Source organism: Anarhichas minor, unplaced genomic scaffold (assembly GCF_050575085.1).
Source record: "Anarhichas minor isolate MPS153535 unplaced genomic scaffold, ASM5057508v1 ptg000016l, whole genome shotgun sequence".
Classification (NCBI taxonomy): domain Eukaryota; kingdom Metazoa; phylum Chordata; class Actinopteri; order Perciformes; family Anarhichadidae; genus Anarhichas; species Anarhichas minor.
In genome coordinates, this window is record NW_027466462.1 from 2,954,154 (window position 1) to 2,982,095 (window position 27,942).

The 27,942-nt window shown below is 45.6% G+C and overlaps 2 protein-coding genes across 10 annotated transcripts; both read left to right on the forward strand.

Moving 5' to 3' along the window:
* The first annotated feature begins 914 nt into the window (after positions 1 to 914).
* slc12a6 (solute carrier family 12 member 6) lies at positions 915 to 19,341 on the forward strand. 6 transcript variants are annotated; one of them, XM_076092429.1, is made up of 28 exons: positions 915 to 1,075; positions 2,371 to 2,453; positions 2,792 to 3,443; positions 6,482 to 6,576; positions 6,697 to 6,825; positions 7,011 to 7,157; positions 7,242 to 7,296; positions 9,348 to 9,478; positions 9,670 to 9,911; positions 9,996 to 10,114; positions 10,200 to 10,385; positions 10,480 to 10,644; positions 10,850 to 10,948; positions 11,243 to 11,300; positions 11,419 to 11,593; positions 11,778 to 11,896; positions 12,008 to 12,106; positions 12,648 to 12,767; positions 12,974 to 13,078; positions 13,535 to 13,703; positions 13,800 to 13,995; positions 14,100 to 14,269; positions 14,367 to 14,498; positions 14,604 to 14,711; positions 14,832 to 14,888; positions 16,373 to 16,650; positions 16,740 to 16,873; positions 17,294 to 19,341. In XM_076092429.1, exons 3-28 carry the CDS (start codon positions 3,245 to 3,247, stop codon positions 17,383 to 17,385), a joined length of 3,579 nt encoding a protein of 1,192 aa, XP_075948544.1. In that variant the 5' UTR covers positions 915 to 1,075; positions 2,371 to 2,453; positions 2,792 to 3,244; the 3' UTR covers positions 17,386 to 19,341. The 6 variants fall into 6 exon arrangements, with proteins under 6 accessions (XP_075948544.1, XP_075948542.1, XP_075948545.1 ...); XM_076092427.1 differs by lacking the exon at positions 2,371 to 2,453; XM_076092428.1 differs by lacking the exons at positions 915 to 1,075; positions 2,371 to 2,453 and adding an exon at positions 1,127 to 1,313.
* Positions 19,342 to 19,720: 379 nt separating this feature from the next.
* Positions 19,721 to 27,845, forward strand: tox4b (TOX high mobility group box family member 4 b). Of its 4 annotated transcripts, none has more exons than XM_076092436.1 (10): positions 19,721 to 19,846; positions 22,066 to 22,134; positions 22,972 to 23,022; positions 24,016 to 24,303; positions 24,379 to 24,639; positions 24,846 to 25,154; positions 25,316 to 25,396; positions 25,571 to 26,239; positions 26,338 to 26,495; positions 26,744 to 27,845. In XM_076092436.1, exons 1-10 carry the CDS (start codon positions 19,841 to 19,843, stop codon positions 26,799 to 26,801), a joined length of 1,950 nt encoding a protein of 649 aa, XP_075948551.1. In that variant the 5' UTR covers positions 19,721 to 19,840; the 3' UTR covers positions 26,802 to 27,845. The 4 variants fall into 4 exon arrangements, with proteins under 4 accessions (XP_075948551.1, XP_075948552.1, XP_075948549.1 ...); XM_076092434.1 differs by lacking the exon at positions 19,721 to 19,846 and adding an exon at positions 21,102 to 21,824; XM_076092437.1 differs by lacking the exon at positions 22,972 to 23,022 and having other exon boundaries at positions 19,722 to 19,846.
* Positions 27,846 to 27,942: the final 97 nt, after the last annotated feature.

The following is a 27,942-nucleotide window of genomic DNA, read 5'->3' on the forward strand; positions in this document are numbered from 1 at the left end:
ATGGTTCCGAAGGCTCCCTTATCAGAGGCGGTGGGTGAGGACGTGTCTTCAAAGCCGGAACTCTCTGAGCTGAAGGGCCGGCTGACAAATCGGCTCTGAAACTGGGAGCAGGATCCTTGACTGCAGCATTGCGAGGGTCCTCATAGGGCCATGAAACACTTGAGGTTGAGGGGGAATCGGAGGCAGGAGGATCTCCAGGTAGAGGTCCTTCCTGAAGCTTTTGGGAAGCCTGAGCTGACCGTGTGTCCCCGTGATTTAAGAAGCACATTACAGCTTCTTCTGACAATGTGGCTGCAGGTGTCTCTACCAATGCATTGTCTCTTGCCTCCAAAGCTGAAGTTGGACCAGTGTCTGGGGAGATATTGGCATGCAGCTGCAGAGATGAAGTAATGTAGTCCATGAAGAGGGAGACATCGAAGTTGAGAGGAGACGTGGCAGCGACGAGGTTATCGGTTGGTTCTTCTAGAAGGCGTGAAGGGAGGAGGGGAGAACAGCAGGTCCAGCAGCCTTCCTCTGGGCCCGTGTTCCTCAGAGGTGTTTTTTTAAACTGTCTAGTGTAATACTTTCCTCTGAAATGTAGTGGAGTAGAAGTATTATGTAGCATAACATGGAAATACTAAAGTACCTCAAAATTGTATTCAAGTACACTAAATAATGGTTACCAGTTGTGACACTCCCTATTTTATATTATGAATCTACTTTAACTTCATATTTATATACATATTGGTATTTCTGTTAAAACTATAATAATGGTTATGTATTTAAAGATTTAAGTGATACAATTACAGCATTTAGCATTGAAAAGCGTTTTAAACAGCTCTACTGAGTCATTTATTTGTCATCATTTACGGACTACAGCACCATCGCTTTTTCGTAACCACGCATGCGCTAGCTGTAGGAACTACGGCAAACGAAATAGGACTAGCCAGGCGCCCTTCGCATGTTGTGTTTTTTTTTGTTGGATACAAAAAAGAAAAGTGCCGATAAAACCTGGGAGAGGAGCCAAAATCTTCCCAGATGTAACTGAAAAACAGCCGTATGGTGGAGGCCTTTCTTTACGGGAAACTTGAGCCAGGTAAGCAATTTTACGGGACTAACGTGTCGAGATTTTCAGTGAGCGTTTTTGTCGCTGTCAGTGAAAAATAGCTTGATGGACCGCGGAGTTTTATCAGCGGCATGGCTAGCATCTAGCTAATGTTAGCTTCGGCTAGCTGGACGGACTGAAGCGAAGCGACCAGCTCACGCGACACAAGCCCCGGGTATCGCCTCCTCAAGTGATGGCCCGGTGCCTGACACTCTTCATTGCATGACGGGTAATTTAAACAAAACAAAACACAACTTTGTCAGCACCAGGCTAATTCAACTGCGCGCCTTTCTGAATTTAGCCGGTTTCGATTTCCTTTTTTGTTGACTGAACCGCAGCTTTCTAGTCGGATGCCGCATTCCGAGCTCGAGCCAAAACATCTGCATGATTTCTCCTTTATAAAATATTATAAACGCCTAGTTCTGTGTCTGTATTAATAATATCGGGAAGTGTTCACTGAACTGGTTCAAGCCAGAATTATTATAGCTCGCTTAATTGGCTTACAGTGGCACGTGAGGATCACCATCAACCGGGCATTCTTTAAGTTGACTAATTAGAGGATGTTTATCCTCATTAATAAAGGCGTGTTTGTGGCTAAATACATATTGATTAATGCAACTGCATTAACGCGAGTGGACAGAAGCTGCTAGGTAAGGAAGCAGGATTACACTATCTCCTTATTTTACCCCCTTTATTCTTTGTTATTCTTAAATATTGCGACCATATTTTGGGGGAGTACTCCTGGTGTTTTGATGCAGTACTTTAAATTAATGTGTGAGTAGAGTAGAATAACATGGAAATACTAAAGTACAAGTACCTCAAAATTGTATTCAAGTACACTAAATAATGGCTTTGTAACTATGCTGAAGATTGGATTCCTAATGTTCTGAACCTTGTAACTCTTAATATTCCTGCTTAGACCAGCTGTGGACAGAAAGAGGAAACTCAACATGTTGTCCTGACCACATCTGTTGTAATAGCACATAATGACAGGGGAACAAATGTCTGCAGTAACCCAAAAAACTCCTCTCTGGTCTCCTTGCTCGGTCCATTGAGTCCTATGGGGAGAGGCCCGATTGCCCACAGGTGTGAACGTGTTTGTCTAATGGCTAATAACCTCTCCAGGGGGGGGTGTTTCCCAGCCTCCTTTTTGCACAATGCATGCTGGGATAGGCCGTGTTGGATAAACGCTGGAAGTTGGAAGTTGTTAGATGAACCAGCCAAACGAGTCTCTCTTTATCTCCCCCCTTCTTCCCTCCCCTCTGTCCATCTCTGGATGTGGACAGAGGGGGCGAGGCAGCGGTAGAAAGTGCGCTGTGTCTCTGCATGCAGAGTGAGAGGAAACAGCCAGCAGCTACTGGCACAACCGGTTAGAACCGCTCTCCTTTAATAATTAAATTATGAACCGAGCTAAGACAACAGTTCAGCCATATGCACTTGTCCTGTCCTCCTCCATACCTGTCAAATATTTCTAAGAGTTAGTTTAGCTCTGTTAATTTACTACAAACGTCCCGTTTAAGGACATACAGGAAATGTGAAACAAATCCGTGTAGACACGATTATATTAAACATGACGCCTACTTACATTTTAAGGTACATTTAGAGCAGTTGTTTTTCGGCTGTGAACTAATTTCTGCTTTGTTTTTCTCTCTCATCTCATCTCTTCTCCATTTCCCTGCGATGACACTTCTTCGGTGCCGTCATTAGAAAGACATTCAGAGAGAAAGACTGCTGTCCTGATCCATGGTCCTCATCCGAGACGTAGCGCATGAAGCAAAGACGCACTATTTTAAGTGAAAATACACTACGTAATCACACGTTTATAGTGGAGGAATTTGTACTTGTGTGTCTACTTTTCAACCGGGATCAGAAAGACTCTCGTGGGCCTGTTGCCGACTTTTCCTTCACATGCCTGCTGGCAGCCGACCGCTTTGCTTCAATGGAGAATCACAGCTGCAAGAGGAGGAATTGTAGAGGCCGCCGGTACCTCAGCACCACCTGGGAGATAGCCTAGCTCAGCTCAGCACCACTAGCTACTCCGTGACCCCCCCCCCCCCCCCCCCCACACACACACACACACACACACACACACACACACACACACACACACACACACACAACACCCCTCCCTTTTACTTCCCCCAAAAAAGTGAGTTTGCAATGGCATCGGTGCGCTTCACGGTGACGCCCACCAAGGCGGAGGACCTCCCGGGGCTGTCCGACATGTCGCCCGACATCAGTTCGCGCTCCGGCGCCCGCGTGCGCTTCGGCTCCAGGGAGAGCGTCAACCGGAGCGACCCGCTCAGCGAGGCCACGGCGGGAGGGACCGAGACGCCGGACCACAGCAACGCGGACCAAGGTGACGAACACACACACACACACATACATCCACGTAGACATTCAAGGGACAAGATTTTACATGTTTTCATTAAAATTAAAGGCGTGTTCTACCTGTTTCTGGGTGACTGAGTGAAACGATAAATATAAAGCAGATCACACACCTCGCCCGCATACCAACCTGTGACTGTGGAATCTAATCCCACGATTTAGGTTGCTACAGACGGTGAATACACTCTTTAATCCATACGTTTAGAGGCGTGTCAGCCACTCCTCCATACTGACACACTGGCCTCAGAGGAAAAAGAGTATGTAGTGTCGCAATGGCAGTTGCAAAATGGTGCCAAAAACAGCAACACCGTTATATTGTTTGGATTTGTTTTTCGCTACAACCATGAGGCTGTATTGATGGATGTCTGTACATGTTGCAAATAGAAACGGCTAATTGCTAACTCGGCACGCCTTTAATGGAGCCACAGTGGGAGAAACTCACTGGATTCATAGACGGCCTCATTGGATTTCTGTGTTTTTCCCTCAGATTTCAGACATCAGCCTCTTGCTGCCGTCTGTAGCTGCTTGTGTCTGAGTTTGTTTTTTAACTTACTTCCAGGTCCATGTCCCTTTTTTAAGTGTAAACACATTTTTGACACATACAGCACAGAGTGTCATTCATCAGCTACAGTGTTAACTCCCACACGCGTCCTCTGTAAAATGAGTTAGACACCGTCACAGTACAGTGGACACGCTGCCTCGCTCATGTTTTTCTGATCAGTCGAGTGTGTTCTCATGTCTTTATTCTGGTCTATTGGCTGTGTAAAGGTAGTCGAGGGAGCACAAACTAATTCAACACAACCCACTGACGGCTCTGTGTCCAAAATGTCGCTTTTAGTGAAAGTAAAAAGATGTTTTTGACGTCTCTCTGGGTCATGAAGCAATTTTTTTGAGAGCTTGACTTCAGGGCTGCACGGCCAAACAAGCAGCGGTTTCGGCTTAATGCTACTCAGCAGACGTTGAGGACTCCAAGAGGACACAGTGTAGGTTTCACTGCTGCTCTCAGCCCACCTGCAGAGCAGCTACACGGTGGTTCACTTCTGTCCTTAATGGTAGCTGACAGCAGAGACCATTTCACGTGGATTCCTCAGGTGCAGCTAGAGAGACAGAATCCAGATGAGTAGATGGATGAAAGTGGGAACTAGTTTTCCTCAGACATCTGTGAGTGTGCCTGCAGTAATTCACTCTCCAAAAAGTGTTTAAGAGTGGCCGCACGGGCTCAACAAAAGGGGTGTTAGGGTTCTAACCGTGGAGAGAAGTAACTGATCCACTTAAGAGGTGGCGTGGTAGTGAGGAGGCCCCACGTCGTTCAATGAGCCGCCATAAATAGACATCGAGCCGGTTAATCCCATTGAGCTTCGATCAAGACATCCGCGATGCTGCGGCTGTTTGTAGGGAGAAGGGAAGGAAAGGAGACGAAGAGGAAAGGAGGCAGGAGGAGTGGAGAGTTATTTTCAGAGAAGGTCAGATGCTCTGTGATCCTCGGTTGTGTTTTTTTAAATTTTTGACACCAATTAAGTCGGCTGTTAGAATTTGATGTGGTCACAGCATGCGGTCCACATCTGGCCGCTGTGGCTTTCTGCTTCACTGAGCACACAGAGACACACACACACACACAGCTGCGTTCCTCTGTTTAAAGCGTGTGTGTGTTTGTTTTTTTCTGCTCTAGTGACTCAAAGGTGTCTGTGGAAAGTTTTTGTTTTTATCAAATTAGGACTGCAACAAATTATTATTTTCTTTATCAATCACATCTGTTAATTGGGTTATTAATTAACAATTAATTACAGCCCTGTGTCAAATCATCAAAATTCTCCCAGCCGTCGGTGCATCAGCAGTATTACGTGTTATATTAAGTGTTGCTGTGATCCTGTTGTGTGCTGAAGACGTCGGTGTTATCAGTCTGAGCACTCACAAAATATTTAAGTCCATAAAATGTCGTCCGTCAGGATCAACAGGTCACGTGTTGAACATCACAGGACCAGATCACATGACTGTGAGCATCTGTATTTACCCAGAATGACTTTTGTTTTTTATTAGTAAAGAATTAATACAACAAGGGTTAAACATGCTGTTAATGATCAACATCATGAGCAAAAAAAAACCAAATATCTTGTTGGTTAATCTTCTCCTACCACCACGCCTGCATGAATACTAACGAGTAGTTTTCACTGGTGTGGAGTCAGTTTCACACTCGCTATCTTCGGCCAAATGAAGCGCAGTGAACAGGAGGGGAAGTCACCGCCCACCAGCCAAATGCTGTTTAAAAGAAAAATAAATCTCTTTACATATTAACTTTTCCTCGGCGTGTAACTCAGACACTGTGCCGCCGTACGGCAGCTTAACAACGGTTTGTTTTTCTTTCAGGTTCATCGGGTTCTTTGTCAGTTAAATCAATTTCCCCATCTGTTTGTGATGTTGACTTACTTCTTCTTCACGTATTTCTGTAACGAACTGACCCGTGCTCGTGTCACATGTCGGCGTCCGTCTTGTCGTATGTGATGCTGCGTTACGGCCGCTCGCTGCCGTCAGCGTGACTGCGGCGGAGCAGCCGAGGGAAGTGATGTTGCTGACTCAGGTGCTGCTGATGCAGTCGTCTGTGCTGACTGAGGCGGAACTGAACCGCCATCAAACCGTGTGTGTGTGTGTGAGAAACAGTCTGTCAGATGACCATATGAACTTTGAAACAGGCTTTGCTTTAGACGGCTAACGGTTATTTTATTATTGACTAATCGGATCAATTAATCACTAACGGCTATCGCACTTTTCATGTAAACAGAAATCACAGAATGTTGGGTCATGACAGTCACGGAGCTTCATAGCGTGAATGATATATTGACAAAATATATTAAGAAGAACAACTTGAAGATAATGGAGTAAATCAATCCGAGTGAATACCTTCCAGAGTTTCACCTGTTGTAGTCCTAAAGTCCCCGTCTTTGTTGCTGCTCGACAAAGAAACACCGACTTTGAAAGTGTTTTTAATAAAAGTTTCTCTCTCTTTGTGTCTAGGTGATGGAAACTCAAAGATCTCCAGCGTGTACATCAACAACACTCACGGGGGGGATGACGACGACTTCTACGACAGGAACTTGGCCTTATTTGAGGTTCGAATTACCAAAAATCAACTAAATTAAATCTCCCCGCCCTCCGTCTTTATCTCTATTCCCTGTCCTCGCTCTTACTCTTCTTCTCTCCCTTCACGTCTCTACTCTTTCCCGTCCCAGGAGGAGATGGACACCCGGCCGAAGGTGTCGTCTCTGCTCAACCGTCTGGCCAACTACACCAACCTGACGCAGGGGGCCAAGGAGCACGAGGAGGCCGAGAGCATCGGCGAGAAGAAGAAAGCCAACAAGGTAGAACATTTAAAGGGATAGTTTCCGATCTTTTGAACGCGAGGTGCTCCATTGGAGCAACAGACAGCAGTGCGGGCACAGGAAGGCCAGGAAACAACAATGTCTAAATTAATATTACGTACGATGTTCAGCCTTTGACGCTCAATAATCAACATAACTTAGTTTTTGTCCCGCCCCTCTGGTAGTCTCCTCAGATGGGGACGTTTATGGGCGTGTACCTGCCTTGCCTCCAGAACATCTTCGGCGTCATCCTGTTCCTGCGGTTGACCTGGGTGGTGGGGAGCGCTGGTGTGCTGCAGGGCCTCTGCATCGTCTTCATATGCTGCTGCTGTGTGAGTGTTTCGGTGTCCACACATGCATGACGAGGCAAAAACATGTAAAACACTCTGAAGATCTGTGTCTTACTGTCTCTGCAGACGCTGTTGACCGCGATATCGATGAGTGCGATCGCCACTAACGGAGTCGTACCAGGTATTCCTCCGTCTTTGACTCCTCCCCTTCCGTTCTTTACCGACACGTGGAGTAAATGGCTCCGGTGTGCCGCGGTAATCTCTTAATCTGACTCTCGCATCAGATGGGTGAATGTTTTTTTTAAACATTTTTATGGACTTCAATCAGCAAAGTGACCTCTCCAGCCCTCTGAACCCTGGGAAAAAATCTGCAAAAATACACTGTTTATCAGACGAAAACAGACTTTATTAACAGATTCTCAATTTTACGACCTGTTGTCCTTGAACACATCATTTGTGATGAAGGCTTCCGTCAGGATAAGCAACCAAATCGATGCTTAAAATTCAGATTTTTCATCAAATTCACCTTATTTATTCATGTCTCATTTGAAATTTTACTCCAAATAGCAGATCCTGTTAAAAAATATTAGCTGCTCCTCGTCGCAACTTGGAAGCCATGAGACTGAAACCAAAAGTCACAAAAAACTGTTAAACTTTGACTTTGTGGGCACTTTTTGTAGAATAAACTTGCATGTTTTTCTTAATGATTTCTGGCTTCTAACTGCGTTTTACTGCTCGAAGGACATGTTTGAGTTCTGTCCACTTCTAGCTATGATTGTGCCGTTTCAACAGAGGTGCAGGACTTTTATATTGCGGTGAAAAACGAGCCCACAGTGAGTAATATGTAACCGGAGTAATTAAAACTTCTTGGGCTTCACCGGGCTGGATGTTCATTTAGAAGTTTCCCGTTTTAGACTTCCTGCTCCTCTTCCAGCGACGAATCTGTTTTTCTAATGAGTGTTATTTCTGTTTGTCCCGTCTCTCCCTCTGTCCACCTCTCTCCTGTCTGTCTGTACACACATTTAAAAACAAACAGGATATTTGACTTTACCGCCAGACGAATATCCAAAATGTCAAAAGTAGTGCGTTATTCCCACCAGCATGTGACATTTACTCTGACTGAACGTAGAATGGAAACCTCTCGGTAGTTACTGCTGAATGAATGTAGACGACTGTTCATTCATTCACATTCATTCCTTTTGTGTTAACATTAATGTGATTGTCTGTCTAACGTTCACCTTTTTTGTTAAAGGCCAGAGTTGCATTTGGGAAACCAAACACTGAGTTCTGAGTCAGTAGTGGATTTGTAGTTTCTCTTACTTGTAGTTCTCCCCCCCCCCCACCCATGTGCTGTTTTTTGAGCTCACTTGGAGTCAATTCGGTTTTACTCAAAATATTTCTATACGAGTGCAAATACAATACCTGAGTTTTGGTGCGATACTAGTTTTGATGAATAAGTATTTTACTCATGTGATCGCCCTTATTAAGAGAAACAGTTGATCTGTCATCTTCATTAAAAACAGCCACAGAAAATATGACAACGACGTGGATGAGTTTGTCACAGGTTGTTTTAGTCGACTCTCAAAGTGTCGTATTTCTACATTAATCAAAGAAATACATGTCGTAAAGGATACGTAACTCTCTACTAAATAAAGCAAAACGACCTCATCGAGGTCTTAAAAAGCATTCAACTTTATTTTAAAAAGTGTGCAGCGCCCCTGAATAACTAAAATGTTGAATATATTTTGCCTGAATATAATAAATATAAACTGGCATAGTTTTGTTTTGTTAAACTCTGATCCGTCATTTGAGTCAGTTTTTAATACTTGGTGCTACGGACACGTTTCTGTCGGTACCTGAAGAAACAAAAAGACAATCCAGCTTTTACTTCAGATGCAGTACTTGTAATTTGCAGATATAATTTTACCAAAGATCTGCTCTGTCTTCTTTCTCCGATGTGTCATGTAGAACATTATGCTTATTTCTTCAAGCATAGGATGACTTCCTCTCATCAGCTGTCCTCTTCTCTCTCTCTCTCTCTCTCGTTACCTCCTAACATCATAATGGTACTAACATCCATCCCTCTCTCTCCCTCTCTTTATGTCCCATCTCCTCTTCTACCACCCTGCTTTCTCTCTCTCTCTCGCTCTCTACACATTTCCACTTCTTTCAACCCTGATGTACAACCTGCCCCGCTCTCTCTTCTGCCTCCTCATCCTCTTCCTCCTCCAGCGGGAGGCGCCTACTTCATGATCAGTCGCTCTCTGGGTCCAGAGTTTGGGGGGGCGGTGGGCCTGTGCTTCTACCTGGGCACCACCTTCGCTGGCGCCATGTACATCCTGGGAGCCATCGAGATCCTTCTGGTGGGTTTTTTCATCATCATCGTTACGATCTTCCTCCTTTTTGTTGAGAAACTTAAGGGATTAAATAAACCGATGGGAATCTGTTTTTGACCGTTCAGGCATGTTAAACACCTGGCAGATCGAGATGCATATGGCAAAAATCAAATCAAAGTCTTTCCATCGTCTCTCCTCTCCCTCCCTCCCTCCCCCAGATGTACATCGCACCTAAGGCGGCCATTTTTGAGTCCAAGCACCCTGAAGGCGAAGGGGCGGCCATGTTGAACAACATGCGGGTCTACGGCTCCATCTGCCTCCTCCTGATGTCCCTGCTGGTCTTCGTGGGCGTGAAGTACGTCAACAAACTGGCCTCCATCTTCCTGGCCTGCGTCATCGTCTCCATCGTCTCCATCTACGTCGGCGCGCTGGTCTCCGCCTTCAAACCGCCGCATTTCCCGTAAGTGTTGACGAAAGACAGATCCATTAACTCTGCGCGTTTTCTTTTTTTTGTTTTGACTGACCGATGGGCTTCCGTCCGCAGCGTGTGCATGCTGGGAAACAGAACTATCAGCGGACATGAAGTCGACAACGACCAATGTTCCAAAACCCTCCCGCTGCAGATTAAAGAGGAGGAAGTCGACAACTTCACAATATTTAATGGTGGGTACCATCAATAAGGAATCATCTCGTAATCACACACACTGGTTCAGGTTTTCTTTTGACACACTGTATTCCTCCTTTTTAGAAAACAGCACCATGGTCCCGACGTTTGACCCCAGCCTGGACCCCCCTCTGCTGGAGAAGACCACATATCTGTGGAAGCAGTTTTGCCAGGGACCCGAAATCAACTCCTCCTGTGACGAGTACTTCCTCTCCAACAACTTCTCCCAGATCGAAGGGATCCCCGGTCTGGCCAGCGGGGTCATTTCAGGTAGAGTGTGTGTGTGAGTGTGACTGTATATATACATATATACAATAAATCCATCATGTGACTAACGAGCACACGTTGACTCTGGTCCTCGTAGAGAACCTGTGGAGCTCCTACCTCAGCAGAGGGGACGTGGTGGAGAAAGGCTCTGTCAGCTCCTCTCCCGACGCTCACCCGGCCTCCACTCACCAGCCCTACGTGTTCGCCGACATCACCACCTCCTTCACGCTGCTGGTGGGCATCTTCTTCCCCTCTGTCACAGGTACAGGCTGACTCCTTTTGGTTCTTTTTTACAGAAACATCTGGGATGTGTAAACATCCTGTTGCTAGAAGAACACAGTAGGTGTGATATTGATTCTTCTATTCTCGGATTTCTTTTTACTCACTCCGTACAATAGAATTAAACGGTTCAAAAAGTGTGTGAATGATCCCATTAATTGAGCTGATCTTCTTCTTCTCTTCCGCAGGAATCATGGCTGGTTCCAACCGGTCGGGGGATCTGAAAGACGCCCAGCGCTCCATCCCCATCGGGACCATTCTCGCCATCCTCACCACCTCCATCGTCTGTATCCTTTCACGTCATATTGGGAATACAGGAACAGTTTTCCAGAGAATGTGTGTTTTAAAAACTACCTGCTGAAGAAATACTAGCTTTTTCCCATTTTCCCGCGACTTACTTTGTCTTTTCACATTGCTGTTGAGTTATATATTTCATTCTTTATGCCTCGTGACTTTAGCCGAATGAATTGCTCATTTCATAACGGCTCTATTTTGTCTAAAAGGCACTTATCGTAGGATGCATGTGATCTGATTTGATTCCACTGCTTGAGCGTCTCTTTTCCTGAGTGCTGTGCATCCAGACCTGACCAGCGTGATCTTGTTTGGAGCCTGCATCGATGGGGTGGTCCTCAGAGACAAGTCAGTACAGCCGCTCTGCATTCATACATATGTGTGTGTTACGTCCTGAGATACTTTTGAGTTTGATTCGTAATATTCGCGTCCTTTAAATATGTGTTTGTGTGTTTGCCTCCTGCAGGTTTGGAGACTCCGTTAAAGGGAACCTGGTGGTGGGGACTCTGGCCTGGCCGACTCCCTGGATCATTGTGATTGGCTCGTTCTTCTCGACGTGTGGCGCCGGCCTCCAGTCGCTGACCGGCGCTCCTCGGCTCCTGCAGGCCATCGCGAAGGACAACATCATCCCCTTCCTCCGGGTTAGAGCTGCAAATACTCCATTTTCATTACAGGGACCCAAGATTTACACAATATGTGTCTTAAATTGATTTTTGGGGGTAACTTGTAACCTGTTTTCAGTCTGATTTGCTTGTTGCACACGTGTGTGTGTGTGTGTGTGTGTGTGTGTGTATTTAGTTTCCCTCTCTCTGCATGTTTCTTCAGGTGTTTGGCCATGGGAAGGCTAACGGGGAGCCCACCTGGGCCCTGCTGCTGACAGCCCTAATAGCCGAGCTGGGGATCCTCATCGCCTCTCTGGACCTGGTGGCTCCCATCCTAACAATGTGAGACTGTGTGTGTGTGTGTGTGTGTGTGTGTGTGTGTGTGGAGGCAGTAATTGGAACTTGTATCTTTCTCCCTCGGGGGCTTCGGTTCATTATTTGTTCTTTATTTAGGTTCTTCCTGATGTGTTATCTGTTTGTGAACCTGGCCTGTGGCCTCCAGACTCTCCTGAGGACGCCCAACTGGAGGCCGCGCTTCTCCTATTACCACTGGTACGAACACACACACACTCACTCTCACACGCTCTCTCGCTCTCTCTCACCCTCTCTCTTTCTCGCTCTTTCTCTCACTCTCTCTTTCTCTCTCACTCTCTCTTTCCCACTCTCTCTTTCTCTCTCACTCTCTCTCTTTCTCACTCTCTTTCTCTCTCACTCTTTCTCACTCTCTCTTTCTCACTCTCTCTCTTACTCTCTTTCTCGCTTTGTCTCTCTTTCTCATGCTCTCTCTCGCGCTCTCTCTCACTCTCTCACACACTCTCTCACACGCTCTCTCTCACTATTTCTCACTCTCTCTCTTACTCTCTTTCTCGCTTTGTCTCTTTCTCATGCTCTCTCTCGCGCTCTCTCTCACTCTCTCACACGCTCTCTCTCACTATTTCTCACTCTCTCTTCTCACTCTCTCTCTTCTCTCCTCACTCTCTCTCTTCTCTCTCTTTGTCACTCTTTCTCTCTCTCTCCTTCTCTTTCTCTCTCACTCTCTCTCTCACACACACACACACTCACACACACTGATCTGTGCCTCTGGTGTGTCCAGGACCTTGTCGTTTTTGGGGATGACTATCTGCCTGGCGCTCATGTTCATATCCTCCTGGTACTACGCAATCGTTGCCATGGTGATTGCCGGCATGATCTACAAGTACATTGAGTACCACGGGTATGTTGCTATGGAGATGTACCCCCCCCCTGTGTGTGTGTGTGTGTGTGTGTGTGTGGGAAGTATCTGTGTGTCTATTTCCAGTGTGAGTCATCCATGTTTGTTTCTTTGAGTGTGTGTCAGATGAGGCCACAATATACACAGTGTGTATCATGCAGTACATACATGTTTCCCTTTGTGTGTGTGTGTGTGTGTGTGTGTATCAGAGCGGAGAAGGAGTGGGGGGATGGGATCCGCGGTCTCTCGCTCAGCGCTGCCCGATATGCTCTCCTGAGGTTGGAGGAGGGACCGCCGCACACCAAGAACTGGAGGTACAGCAGCACCGACGCTTTGCTTCTCTTACAACCTGTCATCACGTCCTTTTTATAAGTGCCCCATTAAGCTCAGCCTGCATGGCATCCATTAAATAGCTTTACATTACCACGATCCCCTTCACAGTCGGCTTTACCGGCGGCCCTTCAGCGACTCTACTTCGAGTATCTCCCAATGCTCGCCACGTCATGCACGTATCTTAAAGACGCCATCACAGGCTATTGTGGTTTTTATTTTAGATCAATTAAACCGGATCATGTAAACAACAGTCACAACGGATAGTGAGACATATTTAGTCTCATACTACTAAACAGAAAACTACATTTTTCACACGATACTCATGAAACCTTTTCAATGCATCCTTTATATTCTCCATGGATTGTGTAGGAACAAGCTGTTATTGATTCTTAAAACCCACATCCTTTAACACACTCTTCTCGCCCGCTCCTCTCCAGGCCTCAGGTGTTGGTCTTGCTAAAACTGGACGAGGACGCCCACGTCAAGTCTCCTCGCCTGCTGACGTTCGCCAGCCAGCTGAAGGCGGGGAAAGGCCTGACCATCGTCGGCACCGTCGTCTCCGGCAACTTCCTGCAGAGCTACGGCGAGGCCCTCGCCGCCGAGCAGGTGGGAGGTTCTATCTTGGCAGCGTGGCACGTGGTGCGCTCCACGTGAAGGGTTTTTGGTCAGTCTGTAGATCTAGTTACCTTCTACCTCTTTCAGACTCTGAAGCACCTGATGGATAAGGAGCGCGTGAAGGGCTTCTGTCAGTGCATCGTGGCCCAGAAGCCGCGTGAAGGCATCAGCCACATGATCCAGTCCAGCGGCCTGGGAGGCATGAAGCCCAACACCGTGGTGATGGGCTGGCCTCACGCCTGGAGGCAAAGCGAGGACCCACAGGCCTGGAAGACCTTCATCAGTGAGTCGAACAGGATGGAAAATACCTCTTTCTTTCCCTGATCTTGTGAATTTTTATTTCTCTGAGCTAGCATTCTAACAGCACCGCCTCTCTCTTCCCTCCAGACACGGTGCGGGTGACAACGGCGGCCCACTTGGCCCTGCTGGTGCCCAAAAACATCTCCCTCTTCCCCAGCAACAGCGAGCCCTGCGCAGAGGGCTACATCGACGTCTGGTGGATCGTCCACGATGGGGGGATGCTAATGCTGCTGCCCTTCCTGCTGCGTCAACACAAGGTGGGAGCGCGTCTTTTTCTTTCTGTATTTGAACACATTTTGAAACGTCTCGCCTTCATTTAGAACATCTCTAGTCTAAGTATCCTCTCTTTCTCAGGTGTGGCGTAAGTGTGGCATGCGGATCTTCACGGTGGCCCAGATGGAGGATAACTCCATCCAGATGAAGAAGGATCTGGCAACCTTCCTCTATCACCTCCGCATTGAGGCCGAGGTGGAAGTGGTTGAGATGGTAGGCTTCTCACAACTATTAGGGTGGTTTATCTCTGACATTTTCATTCATTTGAATTGTGTTAGCCACAAAGCTCATCTATATCATTGTTTTCCCTCCTCTCAGCACGACAGCGACATCAGTGCGTACACCTACGAGAGGACCCTGATGATGGAGCAGAGGTCTCAGATGCTCCGACAGATGCGACTGTCGAAATCGGACCGGGAAAAAGAGGTAAACTTGGGTCGAGTGCTCGCGAGCATCTTTTTCCGTCGGGTCATCAGTTGTGTACGAGGTCAGCCGTGGCATACTCGTTCTGATCTGTCTGTGGTTGTCGTGCATCATTTCTATCAGGGAAATCCTGGTAGCGGCAGCAGTAGGACAGAGGCAGGTGGAGCTACAAGGTCTCAGGTGAGGTCAGTTTAAAGGTAGTAAGACCTTCTTCTGTTGGTTAAAACCAAAGCTCCAGTGATTTAAAAATATATAGAAACCTTAAACGTCGTTGAAATTACAGAAATGATAGGACAAATGTCATTTGTAAATCAAATTCTCTGAGATGATTGTTATTTTCTTCAATGATTTCCACATAAAACCAGACGTTAGGAGACTTAAAAGAAGGAAAGACTTGATTTTAAGGACAGGAGTTTCACTTATTATATCTGCGTCTGTCTGATATATCGGTAACATATTTTCTCAATTCAACAGTGGGAACAGCTTCTCCCGTTCAGCTTTAATATTAAAGTTCGTGTCATTATCTTTCTCCTTGGTCTCCTCAGCGGGCACGCTGGAGTTTTGATGATGTAAGTTTACTGGTCGCACAGTCGTGAAGCTGTGGTAAAGCTAGTAGACGCACAGTTAAAGTGAAGAGCACGTGTTTTTAGATCAGTGAATCCTTCAGATAAAGACGAAAAATAAAAGTCTGAATGTTTTTGGTCCTTTTTTAAAATCAACATACCAATAATAATTCACCAATAAATGCACATTTAGGTAGCATATTAGCATATTTACTGGGAAGAAGACATTGAATCCTTACTAAGAGCTCAGTAAGATCAGATCTCGCAATTATTGCACTCCCAAATTCATCGTTCATCTGACGTTTTCAGTTCTTAAAAGTCTTTATCTGAAGGATTCAATGTAGAGTTTGTCCAATAATGACGTTCATATTTGCTGATCGGAGTCAAATGTACTTTCAGTTATTAAACTGCCTTTAAGAGCAGTAAAGAAACCTCTTTTGCTCTTTTTATTTCTCACTTCTGAGTTTCAGTTGCCATTTGACTCTTTCCAGATCCGTCCCTGTAGATGTTCTCCAGTGCGTCCGCTAGATTAGATCATGTAGCCTGTGGTTTGTATTAGCAGGTTAGGTAACCTTGTGTTGTCTGTAGGCGTAGCTGTCCCTCAGGTACAGGAGTGTTTGAGTCAACGTCTCAAACACCTGAGGAGACAGAGACAGACAGGTACACAGAGAGAGAGAGAGAGAGACAGGAGTGAAGAGTTTGGTAAGGGAGAGCAGAGGTGTAGAACTAGAAATGTGCAGATCTCCGCCAGGTGTGTCTGCCACCACCACTGCTGTGTTGTGTGATTTTTAACTGAATACAACACACAACTGGCTTTAACGCCGACCACACAAAAAACAAGAGGCGACGTATGCAGGCAATCGGCTCGAAGTCGCCGTTTAAGACACGTTTAAGACGCCGTTTAAGACCCAGTTATGCGGTCATAACTGGGCACCGAAAATATTATGCAGTTTGCTGCAGCAGAATGCGAGATTAGCCCCGGACAGACACAGAGATGCACACTCACTCACACACCCAATTTCATAGCTCTCCTGGCGGATAATAAAGGTTGAGATGAGGAAAGACGTGGTTTTTTTTTTTGTGTTTTTGTGCCGAAACCAGGCCCAGCTGGTGAAAGACCGTAACTCCATGCTGCGGCTGACGAGCATCGGATCCGACGATGAAGACGACACAGACGGTGGGGAGCGAGACAGGCCGACGAACGCAGCCACCGGCGGTGGTGGCGGTGGTGGTGGTGGTGGCGGCGGCAGCAGCGGCACCACCGAGCACCACCGGCGAGTCCAGATGACCTGGACCAAAGAGAAGTCGTCGCAATACAGAGCCATGCACTCTGGCTGCTCCACGCCGGAGGGCTTCAGGGACATGCTCAGCATGCGGCCGTGAGCGCACAACAACATAATCACACCTTCTGTTGGCATTGCAGTTCGTTTTAAGAGGTTGTTGAGCGCATCTCGTTTTTTTCCTTCAGGGACCACTCCAACGTTAGGCGGATGCACACCGCTGTCAAGCTCAACGAGGTCATCGTTAATAAATCCCACGATGCACGGCTCGTCCTGCTCAACATGCCGGGACCCCCCAGGAACACGGACGGAGACGAGAACTGTATCCTTTTACTGCCGAGGGTTGCACTTTTTCAGTTATTTAACCAAATTAAATATTTGTGCTTCATCAGAAGTGCTTGTCGGATGGTCAAATAGCGTCAGAAACCCGACAATTTCTGGAACTTTCCCCAAAACCTTCAGCTCTCTCTCTAGCGCTCTTTTTTTTTTAAATTCTTGACACCAATATTTCTGTCACTTTTTCTAACAACCGAGTGCAAGATCATGAGTGTCTTCAAAGGAAAGACACGTTTTAGTGACATGGTTTTTCAACCTTTGGTTGTGTTTTATACTCCAGCGCATGAGATGAGACACAGATGTATCATCCATCAATCCCTTATCTAGACCAGCTCATCCTGCACAGGGTTCTGGGTGCAGACAACACACTCCCATAAACTCCTAACCTCCTTAACTTGCCGACCAGACATGGAGTTCCTCGAGGTCCTGACGGAGGGATTGGAGCGCGTCCTGTTGGTGAGGGGGGGAGGAAGTGAAGTCATCACCATCTACTCCTGATTGGACAAAAAACGCAGGAAGCCGGCATTTGAAGACGCAGCCAATCGTACAGAAGTGAGCGAAAGGGGGAGACGTGTTTTAGGGGGGGGAGGCCCCGTGAGCTCTGGGGCCAAACGGAGAGGCTGTCACGCTCAACACCTCCCCCCCCCCCCCCCCCCCCCCCCCCCCCCCCCCCCCCCCTCTTTTTCTTTTTTTCATCTTTACACCTGTCTGTCATGACAAGGGTTTCCATTCCACTTACGTCAAGCTACAGAAATGCCAACACAATTCCACAAACGAGCAAAAAAATAAATACGAGTGATCAGCTGTGTGTGTGTGTGTGTGTGTGTGCGTGTGAGAAAGTCATCCACCTGAGGGAGGGTTGGTTTGCTGTAGAAGGACCAGGGTCTGTGTTTGGGCCGGTGGACTAGTGAATGTGACGAAATATTAAAAACGTAGAGTGCGAGAGGCTGTGAGGCGTCCCACAAACGGAGCAGTCATTCCACTGACGAGACTCAGGGTTGCTTTTTGTACAGAATGTATTTTGGAAGAAGATGTGAGTGTCTGGACGGAGTGCGTTTTTGTTTTTCTCCTTGAAGACACGGTGACGTTTATTACAATATTACATAAATAACTGGAGAAGTAACATCAAAGGAAGGGAGGAGCCTATAGTTTTAAACCTGCTGACTGGTTCATTTAAAGACAATCTGTGTGTTTTTGTAGCGGGTCCGTACTGTAATGTATCATGACAATTTTTGCCTCTTTGTTTTAATTTGATTAAGTTGAGACTCGACTGTTAGAATGGTTTGTTGGTCAAAACTTGCTGCTTTTTATCACAAGCTGTCGTCTTGTACGGAGGCCCATTACGGCCAGGAAAAGGTAGAGAGAAACTGCTAAAATGAATAGTTACAAAGGCAAAATGATTAGATAAAGAAATCAATTTTTTAAGTTACGAAGTGATAATTATGTCACTTCGTAAGTGACGAATTCAAGTCAAAATTATGACTTAACAAGGCCGATATATGAGATACAAAAACGCATTTTATTTTATAAAATAATGGATCAAATGTACTTTAATCCAAATTTACTCTTTTTTTTTTTTTTGTGTCTTTCTTGATAAAAATGGGCCTCTCTACACCTGCTGCTCCATAAAGACAAATATCTTTCAGCCAAACACCAGCAGCGTGCTCGGCGATGAGGTCGGCCGTGCGTTGAGAATAAGAATCTGTTACTGCTATCAAGATGAGAGGGGGGTGGGGGGGCTGCCTTTATGCTCCACAATTATGGATTTGTGATGTCAACCGAAGTCCCAGGAAAACTAAAATGTATCAATGTTAAGGAAATGAGGGAGGGTGGGGGGGGGGGGGGGGGGTCTTCTCTGTGTCGTGCCATAAACTGACTGCGAGTGATCGGTCATGTGAGACGTTGGCAGCGTTGAGTGACCATCGTGGAGAGGACCACAGCACTGCATGCTGTTAACGTGTCACTTTGAGAAGTGTGTGTGTGTGTGTGTGTGTATATATATATATATATATATGGTACATGTGTTCATTTGACACATTATGGTGTTTCCCATTCCCTCTGATGAGAGTATTGGCTGCTTTGTGTAGTGTGAGCTTGTGCCCTGAAACTCCACCTCACCTAAACAAAACCTGCTGACATCCTTGCGTGTGTGTGTGTGTCTGAAAAAGTGTGTGTGTGTGTGAGCTTGTTGCTAAAGTAAGGAGCTGTAAACTAGAGGTGTTGCTTTTGTTCTTTTTCTTTTCTACAGTGTTATCGTGCAGGGATTATTTTATGTTCATAGTTTGTTTTTCCTAAACTTTTTTTGTTTTTTCTTGCTTGTACATAAAGACAAAAAAAGAATCCCACGTTTTATCTTTTTTTAATTACATTAATATAAAAAAAACAAGGAATCATAAAAAACTGCTTGAAAAAAAAAAAAAATACGGGAAGAAATAAAGCAATTTTCAAAGAAAAGTGACAAGATCTGTGATTTCTTTTGTTTTATTGAACTGCAATAACAAAGTGTCTGTTTGTGTTGTCTGATATTGGTACTAATATTTATCCGAATTTATTAACAAGATGCTAAGAGATTCATCGGGAGGAATTCTGATGCACAAATAATTTAAGTCATTTATTATTTATCAGAATATATATAAAAGAAAACATCTAATGGAAAAACATCCTAATTTTTTAAATACATTTTATCCAATACCTTTAATCTTGAATGTTAAAATTTTATATTTATAAATATATTATATAATGGTCATTGCGGTTGAAAGATAGATTCTAAATTAACTGCCGTTTATTCTGGAATAAATGATTTCTTCTACGTGATGACGTCCCTTCCTGTCGTACGTACAATCAGGAAGCCGGTGCCCCTGTTGTGATATTTGAGGAAATCAATTCTGGGCGAAGTTCACTTGCAAAAAGTGGGATAAAAAAACAAAACATAAATCAGATTTCGGGGGTGAGAATGGAGGTAAGAGTAGTTGGTATTAGAAACTTTTAACTTAATAAAAAAGAACCACCTTTTGTCTTCATACGTGATGATCAATTCTAACACGATCTTTTGGTTTTCTTGTCGCGAGCGCATCAGCCCGGACATGTTTAATTTTTTATTTTATTTCATTCGTCATTTTATTGATTTAAGACTTTATAAATAATTTGTTCGGTGACATAATATTATGTCTAATGCTTGTTAAAGCTGCAATAATCAACTGTAGCAAAGTTAACTCATTTTGTCGGTTGGATTAAAATCAGTAAGAACAGAATGACAGGCGGCTTCCTGTCGTAGCTTTCAAAATAAAAGCATGAATCATCAATGGGTTATGCGGTGACCAAAACATATTTGGGACACCCGTGTTTTTTTGGGGATCCCCATTACACTTCATGGGGTCCAATATCCATAGTCAAAAAATATGTCGCTCAAAATATATATATATATTTTTTTATTATATTATTTATTTATGTTTTTAAAGCAAACATCTATGATTTTGTATGTAAGCCTGCTAGATCAAGGTATAAAAAAGGTTGTGAGAAAGTTGTTGTATACTTAGACATTTTACAACCAAAAAATGAACTAATAATTTAAATTGAGACTCAAAACTCAAATCTATTAGAATTTCTGCGGAATACCGCAGCTTGTCAACATATTAAAGAACATCTGTGATAAACCCACTGATGATCTGTATTATTTCCTAACCTTTGAGTCGATAGAGAGTAGAGAAGTCTTGTATATATAAATAAAATCTAAGATAAAATAAGAGAATCCTTTATTAGTCCCGCAGTGGGGAAATGTACAGGATTACAGCAGAATAGTGGATAGTGCAAACAAGAGACATAGTAAAAACAAGATCAAAACAAGTATTATAAATAAGTAATAAACAGTAAAGAATATTAACTAAGTAAAAAATCCACAATATCTAAAATATAAAAAAATAATATTATATATACAGACAGCTCTTAGATCTCAAATACCGGTTGTAGTATATTTGTGTTTAATCAAATTAAACCAAATGAACAGACACAACCTTGTGTCGTTTAGTGTTATTCCAGCGGGTACTTTGGGCACTTCCACAGTGCCTGGAGAAGAGAAAGAGGCTATTGTTAACAGTCAAAACAAATATTAAATCTGCTATGTGCACTGTAACAGAGAATAGTTAAAACAAATGCTCAATATCTTGTCTATTGAGTCCCCTAACGGGTTTATCCGACCACACATATTTCACTATAATTCTGTCTTGTGGGTATTGTAATGTATTTAATTGTATTGTTTTAAAATAAATAGTAAAATGGGTTGAATTAAAAAAACATAAAAACCAAGTTAGCAACCTATTTTTATTTTGAAATCATCATTCAACATCCGGCGTGATCCCTTTTCCCCGTTAATTCTCTCCACGATCCGCCGCTCTGGATCCATTGAGCAGCCTGGCCCGGGCCAACACTAAGCAGAGCCGATCCTGCTCTGCGTTCCTCTCTCCCTGTCAGACACCTTTGAAACGACCATTCTCTCGTGCCACAGACCATCTCGAGCGGCTTTAAAACAGTCTGTCCGTTAAATGTAACGCCACGTCAGCCGTGCCCGCGAGCTGCGTCCGTTGGTTTAATTGTCACGTTTGGGGACCGACGGACAAAAGATTCTTGAAGTGAGGAGTGCTGCAGCCTTGCGTCAAAGCCAGCTAAAGCTAAACCGTGGTAGGACAGATCAGCACGACAGACTGGCAACAGCCACGTTACCCGTCGGCAGCTAACGTAGCCAGACAGACAGCAGACAGACAGGCTATTTTTGGCCCGGTTGCTGTAAGACGGGGGCCTCATAAGCTATAACATATGAGGCCCAGTTGAAAAAGATGGACCTGAATTTTTATTCGGATTTAACGGACGGTACCGGGCAGCACGACGGTGACCCGGAGTTCCTGGATCCGCAGTCCTTCAATGGGTTTGACACTGACACCAAGGTGACTCTATCTTTATGAATGGGTCCACACGTCATTCACACAAACAAACGGACACAATGTTCTATATTTTAACTAACTAATGGGTGTCGTGAACGCACCTCAAGTGTTCTTTTCTTGATTGGTTATAACACATCCTTGTGTGTTTTAATGTCCAAAAAAGAGGATGGAGTCTGGTTTTGGAGAATCCTTTGACATCAATAATCTTGATTTTATTCCTGACTTGTGTATCTTAATGTTTCAGTTCCCTGGAGGCAGTGACAACTACCTGACTATCTCTGGGTCCGGCCATCCCTTCCTCTCCTCCTCAGAGGTAGGCGTCCTTCACATCTGGATTTATAGGGCCCTGGATGTCTCTCTGATGGGCTTTTGTTTATTGCCATGGAGCCACACAGCTGTGGACACATGTTTCGGGTTAAAATCAAGCAGAATCACACCTATTCATTACCGTACATAAGAGTCACAGAGCTAAAGCTGCTTTTCATGTCATAGCAGAGTAATAGAGTTTCAGCCTCGTAAATGTGGCTCTTGTTTCAGCCTCTGGTTCCCAACCTTTGTGACGCCTTATACAGCAAATCTATATCTACATGTGTCGATGAGTTGTGACCGGTTCAACCAAAAGATTGATTCTCACTTTTTAGATTTTATTTGATTCATTTATAGAGGCCTGAAGGGGTCAAACTGTCCTGTAATTCACAAGAAAAACAGCCCCAATGTGTCAAAAAAAGTCTGCTTTTTGGAGGATCCAGACCCCCATGATGAATTTAATTAACTATAAATGGGTCGCGATGTGAAATGAGTCAGGATGTGAAGTCGTAGCTTGCTCAATTTGTACAATTTAAAACCAAAATGATCTCTATTAGATAGAGGATCTTCAGGGTTTAAAAAGATCACAAGTTGTTTACGTTTTAGGAAAAATGGACGCTTAGCTCTGTGACTTGACTGTAGTCAACCACAACCAAGCCGATCAACGATCTCTAACTTAATCAACAAATTATATTTCGTAGCATGTCAACCATGTTAATAATAGATTTTTATCTTGTGCGAGTCCTACACAACAAGGCTACGAACGACTTAACGTCAGCGCCGTGAGTAACGTAAACAAACATTTGTAATCAACGTGCATCACTGACATACTCGCATCTTTTAGTGTTCCACTAAACCCATTGACCTCTTCAACCTCGCGGGATCTGCCGGTGGAGTATGAATCATTTATAAATACTTTATATTTCACTACCCCCTTCCTGCTTAAATCCAGACCTTTTTTTGCTTTCTTTTTAAAACAATGCTGTCATTTAGGAAACAAGCTTTTAATAAGAGGCTATTTTATCATCAGAATAGATAGAAATGTTACAAAAAGAGGGATGAAAGTATACAAATAAGAGAGCCAAACAGTTCAACCAGGTTAGAGAGCATTTTCCAGGCATGGCATACATACTCTTAACACCTGTAATATTTCAATCATCAGCATTTCTCACTCTCGGCTGATCACCTGTCAGCACACTTATTTGTATTATTGCATGACCAACTTGCCTTCTTCTAGCTTCACTGTGATCCTGGATGACTGGTGTCACCGAGCTGCTTCTCTACTGCCTAAACTAACTCAGGGGTTTTCCTATCCAGCTATACGAGTTCCCATGATGCAACATCATCAACATGTAACAATACTTCATAAGACACAAGATGAAACGGGGATGATTCGTTTGATAACCAGATATTAAAAAGTAAGGCTAAAAGCAATAAGTATGGCCATTTCTAAACCCTTTTATCTTTGTTATAATTAGTAACAAGTAAGTAAAGAGCCAGCTGATGTGATTCTTTATTACTTCTCACTTTATTGTACACTCGGTATGTTTGTCCTTCTCAGGATCCTGTAGGAATATAACGAAATCTACTTTAGTTAAAAGAGAGCCAGCTAACCCACTAATCTCTCTTTGTGCCGCACTTTCTCCTCCGCTGACTCAAACACTTTCTGACACACACACAGTATTTTGGAGATGTGTCAGTATTCAAGTATGTCTTTAAATTAACTTTTGTCCAAACTCTGTTTGCCGTAATGACTGACTTTCTTCTCCCAACTTTCTCGTGTGGCTCTTTCTTTCCATATTGTTGTTTCCTCCTCTCCACCACAGTTTCTCACAAACTTGTTTTCTCTTCCCTCCACTCTTCTTCTTCTTCTTCTTCTCCGCTCCAGACGTTCCACACTCCCAGCCTCGGCGATGAGGAGTTCGAGATCCCCCCCATCTCGCTGGATCCAGACTCGGCACTCACCGTGTCGGACGTGGTGTCCCATTTCGGGGGGCTGTCGGACACGGGCCCCTCCGACAGCGTGGTGGTGCCCGGGAACGCCGTGGTGGAAGGGGACGACCCCTCGTTCGCCTCCACCTTCGTCAACGCCCCCTCGCAGGGACTGGAGCACCTGAGCCTGGGAGTCATCAGCCAGTCGGGAGGCAGCGCTCTGCTGGGCTCGTCGCTGGGCATGGTGAGCAGACGTCTGAGCTGTTACCTCGGTGCCAAACACCAGGCGAACTCGCTCACGTTTCATTCCCGTCCCCAGGATCTCGGCCACCCCATCGGCTCTCAGTTCAGCAGCTCGTCCCTGGTGACCATCGACGTCCCGCTGGGCGACATGAGCCAGGGCCTGCTGGGGTCCAGCCAGCTGACCACCATCGACCAGTCCGAGCTCAGCGCTCAGCTGGGGCTCGGCCTGGGGGGCGGGAACATGCTGCAGGGGCCCCAGTCGCCCGACAACCCTCTGTCGGCCACGGCGTCGCCCACCAGCTCGCTCCAGGACGACGACATGGACGACTTCAGAAGGGTGAGTTTTAAAACATCAACGTTCTTACACCACGACACAGTCCTAATGAAGCCAAAAGAGTTATTATTCTAATTTTATATTTGATAAAAACGGCACAGTTTAAGCAATTTGGTGTTTCTTGTCCCGTAAGCAGTTTTTAAAAAAGAAAACCATTTTGAAATGTTTTCCTGCCTCTAACATGCTCCGTCCCCGTCCCCTCCCATCAGAGCGTCCTGGTGGAGTCTCCGGTCTCTCTGGCCGTCTCCCCCGGAGTCATCTCCCTCGATCCCTCCCTGTCCGCTCCCCCGCTCTCCTTCCCCACCACCAGCATCTCGCCAGCCGCCGGGCGGAAAGGAGCGAAGAGGTGGAAGACTAAGAAAGACCCCAACGAGCCCCAGAAACCCGTGTCGGCCTACGCCTTGTTCTTCAGGGACACGCAGGCGGCCATTAAGGGACAAAACCCCAACGCCACGTTTGGAGAGGTGTCGAAGATCGTGGCCTCGATGTGGGACAGCCTGGGGGAGGAGCAGAAACAGGTGAGACGAAACCCTCGACACTTTAGGAATGTGCATTTCATAGTCCATTTATTGATCGGGTAGATTGAGCTCAGCTTGAAGGAAATGTCTTTCAAAGTATCTTCTTGTAGGCTCAATAACGTCCTAATGTCAGTGCGTGATGTATAATGTTTTTTTCGCAGGTTTACAAAAGGAAAAACGAAGCGGCTAAGAAGGATTACTTGAAGGCGCTGGCGGAGTACAGAGCCGGCCAGAGTTCTCAGGTGAGCTACTGTGACACACTCTGCATGCTGTATTGCGGTTTTTGTGGCGTTTCCTGTTTTAAAATATAAGCAAAATACATGCATGTACAGAATGCATTAAAACTCACTCTGAGCATCTTCTACATCTACATAATGAATGTTGTACGTCTTTGTGTCCGACCGTCCTCTCTGTAGGCCCCCATCGAAGTCATGGACACCTCCCCGTCGCCTCCGTCGCCCCCACCTTCGGCCCTGGGTCCCGCCGTCATGGCCGCCCACGCCTCCACCCTCGCCGCCCGCTCCACCAGGTCGCAGCATTACAACCCCGAGGAGAACACCATCACCAACATCTGCACCTCCAACATCATCCTGGACCTGCCGCAGGTCACCACGCGCTCCCGCACCGGCGCCACCAAACCCCAACCGCCGCCGCCCGCTCCCGCCCCCGCCCCGCCGAACCCGCCCACCGTCGCCAAGATCATCATCAAGCAGATGCAGCTGCCCTCCGGCGGCGTGACGGTCACGGCGACGGCCGCCTCCTCGCCGCGCCAGCCGCCGCCGCTGCAGCAGATGCAGAGCACCTCTCTGCCGCCTCGGCTGCAGCAGATGGTGCATGCCCAGGCCCCGCCCCCTCTGCAGGCCAAGCCGCGAGGCGGAGGCGCGGTCGTCGCCACCACGGCTCCGCCCCCGCTGCAGATCAAGGTCATTCAGTCGTCGCGGCAGGTGGATCCGAGAGCGGCGATGAGCGTGACGTCGGCCGGCAGGGCGCCCACGTCGGTGTCCCCCGCGGGTCTGACGGTGGAGGTGGGACAGTCGGCCGACCTGGTGACGGGAGGAGAGGAAGTGGCGGAGGCAGAGGAAGGGGTGAGCTCAGCAACGCAGGCCTGAGCTGCACATTTGGACGGTTTGATGAACACCTTTTTAAATGTAAATCTGTCTTTGGGCTTGTTTTTGTCTCCCAGATGGAGGTTGAGGTGAACGTCGCCCCCGTCCCGAGTGTGACGACTCCCGCCGCCAGCCGTAACATCTGTGTGCGCGCCGGCTGCACGAGGCCCGCTGTGGAGTGCCAAGACTGGGACAAGGAGTACTGTAGCAACGAGTGTGTCGCCACACACTGCAGGTGTGTTCACCAGCAGCATGCACATTAGTTTTCTATTATCAGTCAGTGTGTCGATAGAGTAGTGAGGTCCTGTCTGTTCAGCTGTGATGGACTGAGAAGCTTTAAAGGGCTGTAAAAGAAAACAATAAATAAACCAACTAATAGTTTAACTCGCACACGTAGTTCCACACTAACTGATAATCAAAACTAATTTGTCAGAAATTTACTTTAAGTGTCGTGAAAATAATCTTTTTTTTTCTGCTCCACAGAGATGTGTTCATGGCCTGGTGCGCCATCCGAGGGCAGAACTTCACCACTGTCACATAGGGGACGAGGACAGAGGAGAGTAACAAGGTGACATGAACAGAGGAGGGAAGGAACCACCAGGCTCGGGTGTCGGCACATAAACGCTCCGTTTTGTCGACGAGGCAGTCGCAGGAAAAGTATTTGAAAATCACTAAAATCGACACAAACGACTCTCCAGCAGGAAGAAAAACTCTGAATTATTTGGAAATACCGCAGCGGGAATGACGGCTCACAGAGAGGACAGATGGATGAATAATAAGACTGAAGAAAAAGGAGAAGAAGAAACTTCCAAGTGATCATCTATTGTGAATCTGAAATATGGGCTTCATAAAGAAAAAGAACATTTTATTATGGACTTATGGTGTTTTTAATTGTTTTGTGCAGGAAGGGGAATCATGAGAGTTCATTTTATTCATTTAAAACACTTCACATGTGTTCGCTCTTCCCTTTACTGTCACACGGAGGCTCGAGTCATCTATGAAGCATTTAATTGTTCTCTTCATTAATGTGATCAGGTGCTTCTTTTAAAGATGTAGCGTACACACGAGCGACTACTGGGCAAAGCACAAACAATCCTAAAGGTAGTTTGGAGTCGTACAAAAAGGTCAAATGTTTGTGAGACGACGGGGGAAATTAATCTGCCGCAAGCCAAATGCAGTTTGTCACCTTTCTAAAGCACTTTAAACTACCACCGTGCAAACGATTTTAACTCACACTTTGAAAACAGGTGCTAAGGTTCAGTCGAAAGATGACTCGTGTTCTCCTCTCCTGCTGTAACACCCCGCAACATAAGAGCTTTTTAAATATGTGGTGAAAGTATCGGAATGAAATGAAACGCACACCAGCTCTGACAACACTACTGTACGGGGAAATATGAAAAGCTTTACTTTTTAACACAACTGTTTAATTTAAAGAACTTTGCTTTCAGGTCTGTTGCAGAATAAAGGAAGGGAATGGTTGCTTCCAAAAAAAAAGATGAAATAATGCAGGGAACTGGTCTGGTTTGTTGTAGATATCCTGGAAATGTTTTTAATGGTGAAATAAAATATTTTATGTTTTAATATACATTTGGTGATGCACATTTTGGCCTCAGGATTATAGCTGGAGGGGCATTTATTTGAGTTATAGTACAGGGGATACAGGAACAAAAAATACACACGCA